The sequence below is a fragment of the Corapipo altera genome, unplaced genomic scaffold (genome assembly GCF_003945725.1).
Source record: "Corapipo altera isolate COAL_440 unplaced genomic scaffold, ASM394572v1 1b, whole genome shotgun sequence".
Taxonomy (NCBI): Eukaryota; Metazoa; Chordata; class Aves; order Passeriformes; family Pipridae; genus Corapipo; species Corapipo altera.
In genome coordinates this window covers 863,600-878,390 of record NW_020884881.1, presented here as the reverse complement: position 1 = coordinate 878,390, position 14,791 = coordinate 863,600, and the positions used below count along the sequence as shown (strand labels likewise).

Here is a 14,791-nt window from a genome sequence, read left to right as displayed (position 1 = left end):
GCTCAAAGAAAACTTACTTGAGCTGTCATATACATGGAACACAGTGGTTGGTTTTTAGTCAAATTACATGTGATAGGAAAGGTTTGCATGAGATTTCTTGTACCCACAGATTTCATTGTTTCTTGATAAATGACTCTTGGAAAAGCCACCTGCTATTCATGTGTGAAATGCATGATCAGTGTTCCAAGCTCATATGCATCTATGCTCACTGGGTCACTCTGCTGTTTTGTGGGTTTTCAGAGAACAGATTGGAACTAGAGGAGTTCTTGGCCCAGCTACGGCCCAGGCCATTACCTCCTTTGGAGCCTGTACCAAACTATTGCTGGTTTGGTTAAGGGACCAAGTGAGACCCTCACACACCTACATACAAGACACTAAGAGCTTGAATCCTGGAACATATAGGGTACTAAGGGCTTGGATCCAGTAATGCCAGAATTTAAAAAAGTAATTAAAAAAAGCTACAACGCAGCTTGAAATCCTTGTACAGAAAGGTGATAAGCTGATTCAGATGGTGTCTATATGTCTAGATGTTTACTGTCCCAGAGGTACTGTGTGCATTTTGAGCTGCAGCCATCTTTTCCATGACAGATGATGCATTGAGCACTGATTGTTAAGACATAGGGCATGTCTGAATTGCAAATGTGATTCCTCAAAGCTAGAGGAACAGCAGCAACCATCAAAAATGAATAAAAATCTCTAGTGGCTCTTGTGGCAAATGAAGTTCCCAGCTACTTTGCTTAAAAAAGAGGAGGATGTTGGTGCTATTGAACTACTAGAAGACATACAGAGGCCAGGTGAGTAAGGAGTTTTCAGAAGCTGCTAAATCATTCTTGTGGTCCTTCTACCCTACTGTATTCACTTATGTTTTTTTTCCTAAACTTTACAGTTTGTGTTGCCTGATTATATAATTAGTTAAATTTGATATGATGTTCAATATATAGAAAAGTTATTCAAGGGGTATGTTCTAGAAAAAGTAAAACCCAGCTCTTTGTTTAATATTTCCAGCATTTCCTCAAATTGTAGGTACTTCTAAATAATGATTTTTCATCTTTAAACAGAAGTATACTTTCAATGTAACTATCTAGTGCTAAAGACTATTTTGAATTTAGCTTTTTTACTAACATTTGCAACTGATGAAATTGCATGTGTATGATTGGAAAAAAGTGAATTTAAACCTTGCTTCAGTAGATTACAAATTCTTCTCTCGTCTTTGATTGAGGAGAACTTTTTCCATCAAAAACTGAAGGTATGGTTCAGTCCAAAAGTATTTAGAAGGGCTCTTAATAATGTGAATTGAAAAGGTTCCTCAAAGTGGACATATATGTATGGTCCATCAAAACCTGTATTTGAACTGTTTCTCCTGTGTGCATTTTATGTGTTAAAAAAGCATTGCTTTTTGGTATTTGATAATTTGCTAGTAGTGAGTAACACATAGAGTTGATGTTGACTTAGATGCAAGGAACCAGTAATGATACTAAAAGTTCAAATGCTGGCTACCAAAAAGCGTCACTCCACAACGTCTTTGAGGAAGTCCAGAGACTTGAGATAACATTTTAACATTGGAGGTTTTTGAATGATTATTTAATTAGTACTAAGTCTAACGATCAGACTATTGAAATACAGGAATAAAGGGCAGAAGAGTGGGAGATTTAGTGAATGTACTTAATTAGTATTTTGCTTTAAAGATATGCCATTCTCCATATAGTACTGATTCCTATAAACTACTGCTTAGGTTTTGGTTGTTTTTTGTTTGTTTTTTTTAAGCAGTCATAAAATGGCTCAGAAAAGCTCTGAAACTGAGGAGACACGTCTCAAGAAATCTAACTGAAGCAAAGGATTTTGCATTCAATGTGAAGAGTAGCATATGTCTTTCAGGAATAGGAATAACGAGACATAATAGCTTTTTAATACATGCTAGTGTTTTAAATTTGAGACACATATGGTACATTCCTAATGGAATTTCTATTCTCTTATGGTTTTCTGTTGCTAACAAAGTCTTGAAAATTGAGTGGGTTTGTTAAAATGCTATTATTGCTTTTTAATTATCATAAATAAAAGTTGTTCTTTTTTTTTTTTCCTCCCAGGAAAAAATTTGGTAAATTGCTATTCAACTAATACAATAAAATCTTTAAGTCCAAAGGATTCCTTTTCATAAGCATGTTTCATAGTCTGTTAGCCACACCTTGGCTTTATATTTTGAGTAAATTCCTTCTATATCCACCGTATCTTGCAAAAGGACTATCTTGCAACAATTTTTGAAAATTTAATAACAATATAGTTTGTGACCCAAAATACATGAGAAGGGAACATTTTAGGGTCAGGGATACATGCAGATTGTATTTTGTATGTGCAAATACCTGTTGCTTTGTCCAACATGAATATACCATTATTTTGTCAATGTAATGCACACCAAGTGTTACAATAGTGTTTCCCTTCCATGGTTAAGTGGTTAAAAAATGGAATAGATTTTTCCTGCAGTCTCTTGGAAAATCGACTTCAGAATCAGAAATAAATTTTGAATTAGTATGGTTCATAAGTAAAGAAAAGTGGTAACAGCTTCTCAGCTCTTGCATTCAGAATTAATGGTTTGGAACAATATGAATGAAAGAAGATAATGAATGGTAAACCATATTCTGATGATCTTACAGTATGTATTTTGCAGGTTGGTTTTGTTTGTTTGGTTTTTTTTAATAAGACTTATCCAGTTATATTAGCAATACATAGGGTTGTGTAGTCTTGCATGGATATGAGACTTTGGGTGGGAAGTGTCTATAAATATTCTTAATTTCTTTCTATCTTCTGCATCTTCTTTCTCTCACTGGGTGTGCAGACTAATATGATGCAAGATAAAGTGATGTTTAGGAACAGTAGAAGGTAGCTGAAATTAGTTTGAAGTCTTTTGTAATTTTTTTCCTGTTTGCTTTCCAGTGAATCTGTTGGAGGAATGAATCATTGTAATTGCAGACTGTTAGAACAAGGAAAGACTTAATATCCCTGTACCTGTTTGTGTTGATCTTTTATTGCTTAGTGGAATTTCTGACTATTATGTATTTTGAAATTAAATTCAATAATTGAGTACCATTTTGAGGAAATTAATATAAACATTAATTGACAGTAACCATGTCAGGTTTCATTATGGATAAGAATTTAACCTTAGATACTTACGTTTCCATAAAAGGAAATCTATCTTGGTACAGATAGAGAATATAATGTGATTAGCATATATTGGTGATGGTTTCTTTGAATAATCTGTTTGGCCAAGTACTTTTAGGCTTAATCTACAACCTTGTGTACAATATCAGTTAGGATATCTGTTGAAAGATGTGCTTTGTAATACGGTACATGCATTGACAAGCACTGAAACTTTTAGAATACATTTTTCTTGATCTGTTTGTGTCTGTGTACTCCTCTCTGCTCAGCTTTTTAGATCCTCTCCTACTCCATTGTTTTGTATGTTATAAGTGATGCACAGTAGTGTTTTAGGTTTGTTGTTAGGTGCACTGTCTTCTCACATGAGATATTAAATGGAGTAAGAGCTCTGCTGTGCTATTGTGTACATTCATTGTGATTTCACAGCTCTCAGTGACTAAAACAACTATCTGAAAATACATAGTTAACTTCCAGTTTATACATCTGATTGAAGAGAGCAGGCAGTCAGAAAGGTGACGAATAGGAAATCTCTTTCAACTTTGTGGTTTCACTTCTGTTCCTTGCATTTCAACTGTGCTTGTGGTGGTGGTGTGGGACCCAAGCAGCCCCCAGCAGCTGAACTGTGCAGGGTGGAGGGCCCTGATCCATCTCCTTTGCTGCAGGAAGCCAGGTGGTTCTCCCCAAGTTATGCTTTCAATGGCATGGTGTAGTTTATCTCTTGCTCAAGGCACAGTTGTTTATGCAGGTCACCTTTTTGTTGGTTGCAGCTTGTAGAGGAACAATTTCAAGAGACTTGCTACTAGAAATGAGCTATGTACAGGCCACATACAGATCAACCTTGCTAAGGCCCTTATTAAAAGAAGAGATGAATACAACCATCCTTGCACACTGAAAAGTTCTTACAGAATGCTGATGCTGATTTAATTGGTTTGTTGTTGTAATTTGCCTTTTCGTATCTTAGAGTATGAGTACTTGGGAGGGTATTTTTATGTTGGTCTCTGGGAATTTTACACAGAGAATCTCATATTGTGTCTCCAGTATTGTATCTACTGTAGTAGATATAGCTCTGTGTCTTTGTGTCTTTCTTCTCTCAGTTGTTTCTCTAATTTTTTGGTGGGTTGAGTCGCTTTCCCCCCTGAGTTTCTCTCTCATTTTAGGTAAATTTTAAATTAGCTGCTGTTAATTCAAAGTTCATTCTAGCCTAGCTATTGTAAATTTATGCATAAATACTTCAAAAACTACTTAGTGTAAGTACTAATTCCATGCAGAAACTTACTTTTTCAAAATGGCCACTTGTTTCTTTGTGAAAAACATAGCAAACTTGGCCTGTGTAACTCTTTCATATAAAGCCAACTTGCATAGAAGCAAAATACTAGTTTGTAATCCCTTATAAAGGGATTGTTTTGTGTTTGTGTCCATGCCTAACTTTTTCTGTTTCTTTTTTTTTTCTCTTCTTTTATTTTAAAAGGTATTTCTCAAGAGTGATCGGGTTGCAAGAATGGTCCACAGTGGAGGATGTTCTGCGAGTGACTTTAGAGATGTTTTTAAGAAAAACATAGAAAAGAGAGTCCGAAGTTTGCCGGAAATCGATGGATTAAGCAAAGAGACAGTGTTAAGTTCTTGGCTAGCCAAATACGATGCCATATACAGAGGAGAAGAGGACTTTTGCAAACAACCAAATAGAATGGCCTTAAGTGCTGTATCAGAGCTGATTCTGAGCAAGGAACAGCTTTATGAAATGTTTCAGCAGATTCTAGGGATCAAAAAATTGGAACACCAGTTGATTTATAATGCCTGTCAAGTAAGTATTGGTGTCATTCAGTTCTGTTCTGTCCAGAATATCTACCCCTTGCCAGCAGATCAAGTGCTACCTCCCTGCATGTAGAATCCTTCAATTTTAGGTACAGCTCCACAGTCCAAGGAGATGAGACTACTGAGAAAGGAATCTTTCCGTGGTTGGGTCACTGCCGAGCACTTGGAAAAAGGGTATGCCAGAGTATATGATACTTATGCTACAGGATCTCCTGACACCTTTATAGTGTGACAGCTCCAGTGATTCGGGTGATTCTGAGGAATGTTCTATGGTTTGTACACCTGCATACCTTCATATAAATTACATATGCACATACATACATTTCTGAGCATGTGTATACACCTTTAAAAGAAATTTTATGCTGTAAATAGATGACAGGTGATTCAGGATGCTTTTGGCCATCCACTGTCTAGAAGGTTCACATGTTAGAACTAAAGGAGTTCCATTTCAAGCACTCTCTATCAACCTAATCTGCACATTTTTACTTTGTTGTTTTGTTGGATAAGTGATGTTCCCCGTAAATTACTGAGGCCAAGACAGTCTATTCAACAGTCATATATAGATTTATATGTATAATCTCTCACTAATCAGTAATTGGTATGTAAAAATATTTTATTAGCCAGTCTTCACAGTGATGCAAGTGTAAATTAGCAGTTATTTAGGAGGAAAAACCTGAAGAAAACTAAGCTATTTTTGCAAGTCTCACAACCAGCCAACGTGGATGTAGCATTTAAACAAAGCTCACACAGCTTTCTGCGCTGTCTATAAAATGGTGAACCAGATTACAGCTAAACTGTTTTTTGTATATTATGCTAAAGGTTGGCTTGTAGTTATGGGCCATCTTAATACAGGAACAAACGAGGAATCTTGGGACTTTGTTGCCTACTTCATTTATGGATGAGTATGGCATGAAATCATGTAACTGTTCTACAATTGAAACATCTGTGGTGTTTAACACTTCTCAGGGTCATAGATCCAACTTGCATAATGAGAAAGTGCAATATTCTATTCTGCATCAAATTATGAGCAGTGAGAGATAGCAAGTATTCCTTCTTTTTTTCCTGTATGCCCCCTCTTTTTCCTTTTTCCTGTTGATTCACATACATGTAAATCATGAAGCTAACCTCTGGGATATGCAGGTTGGTAACAAAATAAAGAAACACTGAAATCTGTGGTAATAATTCTACTTATTTGTGGGAGGGGTTTATATACAACAGAACACAGAGGCATGGGATGATTCAGTTTGGATAAGACCTCATTCAGTCCTGCTCAAAGCAGGGTCAACTGTGAGGACAGATTAGGTTACTTAGGGCTTTATCAGGCAGGTCTCAAAAGTTCTATGAATGGAGGCAGACTGTGCAAACTTTCTGGGTAACTTGTTCCATTACCTGAAAACATGAAAAATTCAGAATTTTTTCCCCAGAACTGGATAACCTGTTACTTGTAGTAGAAAGTCTGCATGGATTTCTCTCTCCTCTGTTGTCTGACAATTGCTAAATCTTGCTTTGTATGTCACTGAGAGTGGTCAAAATCTGCTGTTAGTCTGCATTGAGCTAGAGGAATATAAAAAGGTGTGATTGTAGAGCTTTGAACAATTAAACAAGAAAATTGTTCCCTTAGTATAGATGTGGTTCTGATGATACAGTCCACTAGGTTGTTCTATCTGTATACTTGAAGACTTCTTTATTTTGGTTCTTAATTGTAGAAATGTTGATGAGGCCATAACTTATGGAGAGATTGAAACATCCCAGTGGCTCATTTTTGTCTTCTAGCATGGTGAAACTGTGAGCATGGAATGGTTTTCTTTTCTTCTTTTTAAATTGAAAATTAAACAGAAAATAATCTCATTGTAGGTAAAAAGGGAGAAAGACTGACCACCCTCACATGTGCAAAGATACCTCAATGGGATTAAGAGAAGGCGCTTCTCTTGATCTTCCTGCTTTTGAGCACTGAAGGTTGTAAAATCTCCCCTACAGGTCTCTGAAGGACACAGTGTTTACCCTGGATTCATAAAAGTATTGGAGGATGGGAAGAGAGAATTACTTCTTTGGGAGCAGATACATGAGCACCTGGGTATTTCAAGCTGGAAAGAATGGAGAGGGAAAGACTTCAAGGATATACCCTTGTTCGGGGTTCTAGCTTTCTGAGGATTTTAGTTTTCTGAGGCAAGGATGAGGTTACTTTGCTAAAGCAGAAACTTTCATTATGTACTCCAAGAATTGCCACCAAACACACTTTTCATATCCTATTCCTGTGGTCCAGTCAAGCACATAATAAACCAAAGGTATGAAGAGAGGTTTGTTGCAGAGAAAAAAACAACAGTCATACCTAACCTTCCCAGGAAGTGCAGTGCAGACAGCAACAAGTCTCTCTGATAATGTAGTATCTTTTCTCCTTCGGCAAAATCCCTTACTTCTCATTATAATTTTAATAAATATTTTAGTTTAGACTGTATCTTATTTCTTTCTATTGACAGTGTATTCATAGAAGATGAGAGGAAGATAGATTTCAGTCAGCACCAGTAGTATTCATTCTGCCCTAGAAGGCTCTGTCTGTGTTTGTATGAAAATGGTCACTTTAATTTCCCTTTGCCACTGCTGTTTAGAATACTAGAGACTTGCAGATAATGATAATCAATCGTGTCTGGGAGAAGTAAGATAAGTCCAAGTCCAAACAGATGTTAAAATTGTATTTTTGATAGAGGTTTTGATTACTTTGGCTTCTAGCCTGTGCTTCTAGCAGAGAATCAGATGTATGAAATTCTGTATATTTTGCTGAGAAACAGCTGCCCTTATCAGCAAATCTGTAGTTGGAATTTGTGCAGAAAACTCTTGTCTTTTTCTTTCCCCCTTTTTCTTTGTATCTTTTAGCCTGTTGCAAATAGGAAACAGAAAAATGTCTTACAATGTTGATGACAAGAGTAAATTATCCCGCACCTACAGGCCTGCTAAGCAGACAAGGGTGCTGTGTATAACAGTAGGAAGTGTTGTCTGCCAGCCTCATCCTTCTGACTTCCTCTGCATTTGGAAACTTTTTATTGGATTTCAGCAGCCTCTCTTCCCCAGCCTGTTCTAAACAGAGCATTCTCTTCAGCTTTTTTTTTTTTACACCATTGGTATCTCACAGCAACCCATCAGACAATTTTCTTAGAGTGGAACTTCCTGTGGGTCCACACTAGTTTCCAGTCTCTATCCTTTGTTTGATAGCAATGTTCATTCAACCAGCAGAATAACTTAACCAAAAATAAAGTGATAGTAATAGACCAACTCTCTGATGCTATCATAGTCCACATAGCTATGAGAATTTTTTTGCATCTTTCTTTGAAGAATAACTTTTTGTCACAATCTTTTAACATCCACTAAATGCCTAAGGTTGTCCTTAGGCAGTGAACATTAACAGGATGTTCTCATTAGGATGTTGAAGACTTCTTCTATGATCAATTTAGAGAAAGGCCAGTGACTGCTGCCAACTACCCACATCTCTTTGTGATTAAAAGGTTCAGTTTTGTAAATGAATCACTTTCACCTAATTTTTTATTTACATTGCACTGCCTTGAGCTGTATTTTATGATAAAGGAATGATTGCCAGTTATCTGGGACTTAATGAGCTCCTTGACTTGCATTTGAGATGCCTGGCCAAACTGTTGTTACAATTTCTTTGATTTATAGACATCAAACATGATAGAATCTTTTTTTTCTCTTCTCTTCTCTCTTTTTTTTTTTTTATTATTCACTGATGTAGAGGATAACTTTGGAGAAAGTCAAAATGAAAGTCAAACTGATGTGTGATCATATGCTATTATTAGACCACTTCATCAGCACCAGAATTTCTGTATCAGGTAAATCATAACCCCACACAAGAGTTTATTTTATTTTGAAAGTACCTTTATAAGGCTGACTTTTTTGGCCAATGTAAATCCCTTTCTTGGGTGGCAGGAGAAGAGAACAATACTGATTTTCATAATGAAAAATGTTTTGCAAGTCACATTCTCTTTTTTGACAAATAATAAATAATTTTAAATATGATGTAACATTTTTTAAGAAGAATTATTTACTAAGTCTTCTAGTGTTGACTTTTTGGGAATTAACCATAAACTAATTCTTTTGAAAATATCTTTATATGGTACTTTGCTTCAGGATGTAATTCCCTGTTTAAAATCCTTGTGTTGTATCTAGTTCACATCCTTTATTATCTTTAGTTTTTGCAAGATGTAACTATTTGTATAAGCGTCTAATATTAAGAACAATGGATTATATTTTATCTTCTGTAATATTTTTTTTTTATTTTCAATTCCAAAAATAGTTTCTGTGAAGAATTTCTACTGAACTGAAGTCTGCTTGTGGTACTGAATACAATTGGAGTCTTTCACCCAGCACTTTACTGAATTCCAGTTAATTGTGCAGTTTTGGAAAAAGGTCAAATTAAGGGCAATTTAATTTGCAACAAGACCTTCATGACTTTTGTGGTTTTAGTTTTGATGCTTTCCGTGGTAAAAATAATGAAAAGTAGTGCAGTTATTTCGCAGATCACAAACTTTCCATACTTCTGGATATTTTCCTTAGAAACTTTCATACTCTGTATAAGTTATAGGGACAAATGTGAGTTTATGAAGCACAAAGAATAATGACTTCTTTGTGCAGAAGGTTTCAGTGTTGATAATCTTTTTCTTGAGTAATTAAACAAGTACTAAGATTTCCTTTTAGTATATAGACCAAAACTTAAGCAGATTCATTAATTAAGTTGAGGCATGGCACAGGAAGAAAAATGATTTGGTCTCTATATTCGAGAACATGTACTTCTGTGCCGTATGTGTATCTGAGTCTTTTTTAGTCGCGAGAAAAGATACGTACTCCTTGAGATGTTATAATGTGACCAGGGCTTCAGTTAAGGCAGTACATTTCCAATGGTCACCAATGACCGTCATTACTTATTTCACAAAAAATTATACCTTATGCAACAAAATAACCTGTGAAAAATGTTGGTAAGGTCCATTGTTGTGTTTTAAAGGTAGCATCAGGTTTTAGCTAAGGCGTCCACTGATGTACCTGGCTCGAGATATTCCCATTGCCTTTTTTTTTTTTTTTAATAAAAATGAAAAAAAAAAAACAACCGAAAAACCAAAAACCAAACCCTTGTGCTGATCACATGCTTTATATAGGAGATCTACTACTTTCAGGCCTTACCTGCTACGATTTTACTGCTAGGTAGCAGCTGATGTACATCCCCAGTGCAGGGGAGGTTTTTACTCTCTAGATAAAAGCCAGTTTTGCAGACACTGCAGAGTGGACTGCAGGCAGAGCAAGAGTCAGGGGAGAAGCTGTCTGGGCTCTCAGTGGGCAGAAAGGACTGCAGTGGTATGGGAAATCTCTGGAGACAAGAAAAGCAATGATTTTGTAGGACTATGGGAGACTGTAGAGTTATAGTCAGTATTCAGGTGCTGACTGTGTTTTTATGTGATAAATGTGAGTCTAGAAAGTTTCTGCGCATTGTCATGGGGCAATAATGATGTCCTTCCTTACAGACAGGTTAGTCCTTTAAAATTGTTCTATGTGTCTGTCATCCTGAGAAGTGTTTCATGCTTTTTATAGCAGAAACATTCAAATGTCCACAGTTCAGTCTTGTTCATACATCTACTTTTGGCTTCTAGTACCTGTGAATATCTGAATATATCTTCTTCCATGCCCTCCTCCCTCAAAAACAAAATCTACTTTCTGATTGATTTTACCGTGTTCTTCAAGGGGAGAAAAGATCTGCCACTGCCTGTTCTTCAGCGAGAGCAGACTAATTCAAACCTATATTTCAATGGAGAAATAAGTTGTCATTTCTTATAGGTTTGAGATGTTGTCTGTTTTTCAGGAGATACCACTCTTGATTACAGGCACACAGGAGTTTAATATGAAGTTATTTCAATGGTTATCTTGTTATTTCAATGATTATCTTTTTTTTTTTTTTTCCTGAAGTGCTTCATTGGTCTTTTACCTCCATTTGAGAGGTTTAAGTAGATCATACTCAAGACAAAAGTTTCAGTGCTTTGGGAAATAATGCTACAACCTTACAAATATTCCCCCTAAGATTACTTCTGTAATGAGATTGTGAGATATCCAGAGCTAAGATGAACAGTGTTTGTCAAACCAGTTTGGATTTTCAGCTTAATAACATGAGTTCTGATGAAAAAGAAGGTCTTGTAACTTGAAGTGCTTCAGTTCTGTTAACATGCACTAATGGTACTTAAATAGCCTGGGGGGAGAGAATTTTATCCTGTAAACAAATGTTTTTTATATAATGGTAGAATTTACTTTAGAAAAAAGTCTCTGATTGCCCCAAAGAATGTTGATTTTTATCATTTACTCTGATGATAGAAGAGTGATGGAAAGAATATTAAAACATCCTCAGAAAAGCAAGTTACCTTTTTACCATGTTTAAATATCTGACTCTAAACAATGTTTAAAAGCTTTACAAGCTATATAATGAAATACTTTGAAGTGGTTCTTTTATAGCTAAAGGAATACTGAGGAAATACCAGGGAGAAATTGTGTATTGGCAACATTAATGCATTTTCAGTACTTGAGGTATTGCAGCATCCTTCTTATTTGGCTATTGGATGAGGAAAATTGACTTTGACATCTACCTTTAAAAGAAAAACAAATGGGTCATCTGAAAACCATGAAAATATTCAAAGTTTTATTTGTTCAGTATAACTGTTAAGAAAAAACTGTGAAGGATAGTTTTACATGTTTAATTACTTTTAAGACAAAATTTACAGAATTACTCAGAATATCTGAAGTTGGAAAGTACCCAAAAGGACCATCGAGTCCAGCTCTTAAGTGAATGACCCATACAAGGACCAAACCCACAACCTCACTATTGTTAGCACCATGCTCTAACAAACTAAGCTAATCTTACATATGGATTTTTTCTATCGTAGAGCTCTTTGTGCATTTGTGGCTTCTTATTTTGTGCTTTGCTTTGCAACTGTGTGAAGGAATTGGACATGTAGGGTCTTAAGTAGACTGTGAGATTATCAGCGCTCATAGGCTAGTGCATTTACTTGCATTGACTAAGTTAGTGTCCTCATAGGCCTACTCTCCTGTGGATCACCTTTCTTGCCAGAAGAGGTAAGCCAGGCCTAACTAGGAATCAGCAGAGAGAAGCTGAGAATTGCCCATCTCCCCTGCTCTGTCTTACACCTCCCCTGAGGATGGGAATCGTAGATTTTGAGATTTTGGCTGCAGATTGTTCTTTCAACCTGTTTTGTTTTCTAAGACTGTCTTTGGCATTCAACGAGTGCAGGAACAGCAGAATGGCTGTTGTAGCACAAAGAAATAAGGAAGTTGTCTCGGGCTTTGTTAAAGGAGATCCTTTTAAGCTTCTTCGATTTTTTTATCTTCCCTGTATTTCTTTCCCTAAATACTCTTTCGGAGCTTTAATGAAGTAATTAATGGTGTTTTGACATTCTCTTCAATTATAGATCCAAGGGAGTTAAGCTGCCTGAACATTCAAAGCCAAATATATCTAGCATTTAACTTGCACTTGTATTATAAGCACCATTGCATTTGACTCATCATGTTTAATATTACCAGCTGAAGGTAAAATTTGTCTACTTTGTTATTAAGCAATAAAAGTAAAACTTTTCTGCCAAAGGCTGTTGTGTTATTAAATTTTTTTAATTCCTTTTTTTTAAGGAGAGATTCTGTGTCTTCAGGTAGATGAATACAAAACAAATAATTTGTACAGCCACATTTCCAGACTGATGATTAAGTTTATTAATGTGTCTTATTACTAGCTTATATGTGCATTTCGATGAATGCCTGTGAGCAAGCTGAATAAGTTAATGACCCTTAGCATGAATTTGTCATCTCTTCTTAAGACATGGTAGTATTCTATATTTCCTCTTCATCAATTCAAAGTAAAGCAGTTTTGCTTATAACAATCACTTGTTCCTCTGCAGCATTTTTCATCCTGAGATGTCTTCAGCAGCCAGTGTGAGGCTGCTCCTGTGAAAAAAGCCACAGGAAAAAAATGACCCTTTGTTTCTGTATCCCTCTTGCTCACTAGTACTGGATTTCTTGTTCTAAAGCTTAGCTGCTTTTTCCCCCCATTTTTGAAATTTTTAAGGGAGAACCCTCTTAGCTCTTCCTTCATGAAAGGAAGTTTCTTTGCAGTTGGCTGCCAGGACAAGGTCCTTATGGGCTCCTGCACCCCAGTCACTCCAGAGACAAAGATGCAGGTAAATGTGGAAATGAGCCATCTCTTTATGTCTCTCTCTCTGTATATATATGATAGATATATATTTTGGCCATAAACTAAAACACAAGAAGTTCCACCTTGATGTGAGGAAGACCACCTTTATATTGAGGGTGGCAGAGCCTTGGAACAGGCTGTCCAGGGAGGTTCCACCTGGATGCTGTAGGTTTAATATAACACTGCCTTGGTAGGGGTGTTGGACAACAAGGTCTCCAGAGGTCCCTTCCAAACTAACTACTCTGTGATTCTGTGATATTTAAAATATTAATACCAACCATAATAGAGGATAGACTGTCCCATGCCAGAGTAATTATTTATGTAAAATGGCTGAGAAATCTGCAGCTCTCTTTGAATAAGATATAATTTGTGTGTATTTTTTTTCATCCTCTAGGCAGGTATTTTTGTGACTGTCCTAAAAATGAGAGAACTCTCAGGTCACCTTTTCAGCAGTCTCCTCTGCTGAGGCTGCCCTAATCACTAGGATCTAATCTCTCGATCTCTAAGCTTCCAGGCTGTCTACCCCAGATACCCTCTCACCCTAAGAGAGGATTGATTTTCAATAGAATAATCCCATCATGCAGGGAGATACTCCCTGGCCTTTCATTTATTCCATACTTTATATTACAAGCCTCAAAGATAGTTGCTCATATTCAATCTGGTGTCAGTGCTGAGGCTGTCTGTGATTAGATGTTCATCATTTCAGACTTCTTAAGTGTTTACAAGGAAGTGCCTGTTTCTCTCTCTGTAGGTCTTCTACAGGTAGGTAGATTATTTTCGTTTTAGTTTTCCGCTACAGGCATGAAAAATTCTCAGGCCAATGGAAATAACCTTTTTTTGGTTATTTGGTTTTTTGGTCAGTAACAGGCATAGAGATAAGAAAGAATAATTTGAACCCTCTAAAAGTTTACAACCTGCTAGGAAAAAGTAAAAGGAGAGTAAGAATAGGATTCATCTGTACTTCGTATTCTCTATGGGAATCTGTTTCTTGAGATAGTGGATAAATAAATTGACTTCCAGACATTTTAGTATAAACAGGAAAAATCTGAAATAAAATTAAGGCTACATATTTAGTAGAAATGTTGACTTCTAGCTGATGTTGAAAGGAACCATTGTATGGTAATCGCTCTGGGGCTATGGTAGGAGAAATATCCCTTTGCAAATGAAGTAAGGGAAGAGTCACTCCCTCTGTCACCTCTGAATAAACTGTTTTCCCAACTGATCGTGCACTGCCAACCTTTTTTAATGTTGGAACACTAGGACCGCCCATAAATTATGGAAAATAGCACTGAGCCATACCTGAGAGAGCCTCCAAAGGTATACACAATTTCTGGAGAAGCTTTGTTTTATTCCTAGGAGCTCTATAAATCGTGTTCCAGTCAATCTGGCACAGTCTTCTCCCCGTACTGTGTCTTTTCTCAGGAGACTGAAGGCAGAAGGATCTTGACTGAAATGCCTGTCCCTTCTTGTCTGAACAGTATTCCAGTTTTACCATACTGGAGCAACTATTTTGTTTTACAGGTGGATAGCAGACTTTCTGTAACTAGTTTTCACACCTGTTTTATGTTAACAGTTTCCATGTTTCTG

At 36.4% G+C, this 14,791-nt stretch overlaps 1 protein-coding gene across 20 annotated transcripts in view; it reads left to right on the top strand.

Moving 5' to 3' along the window:
* Window positions 1-14,791, top strand: part of CADPS2 (calcium dependent secretion activator 2) — a 288,249-nt gene that overhangs the window by 89,142 nt on the left and 184,316 nt on the right. For all 20 annotated transcript variants that reach the window (XM_027639611.1, XM_027639600.1, XM_027639596.1 and 17 more), the window contains exon 3: window positions 4,619-4,951. In XM_027639611.1, coding sequence (XP_027495412.1) covers window positions 4,619-4,951 — 333 coding nt within the window. The remainder of the gene's footprint in view (window positions 1-4,618; window positions 4,952-14,791) is intronic.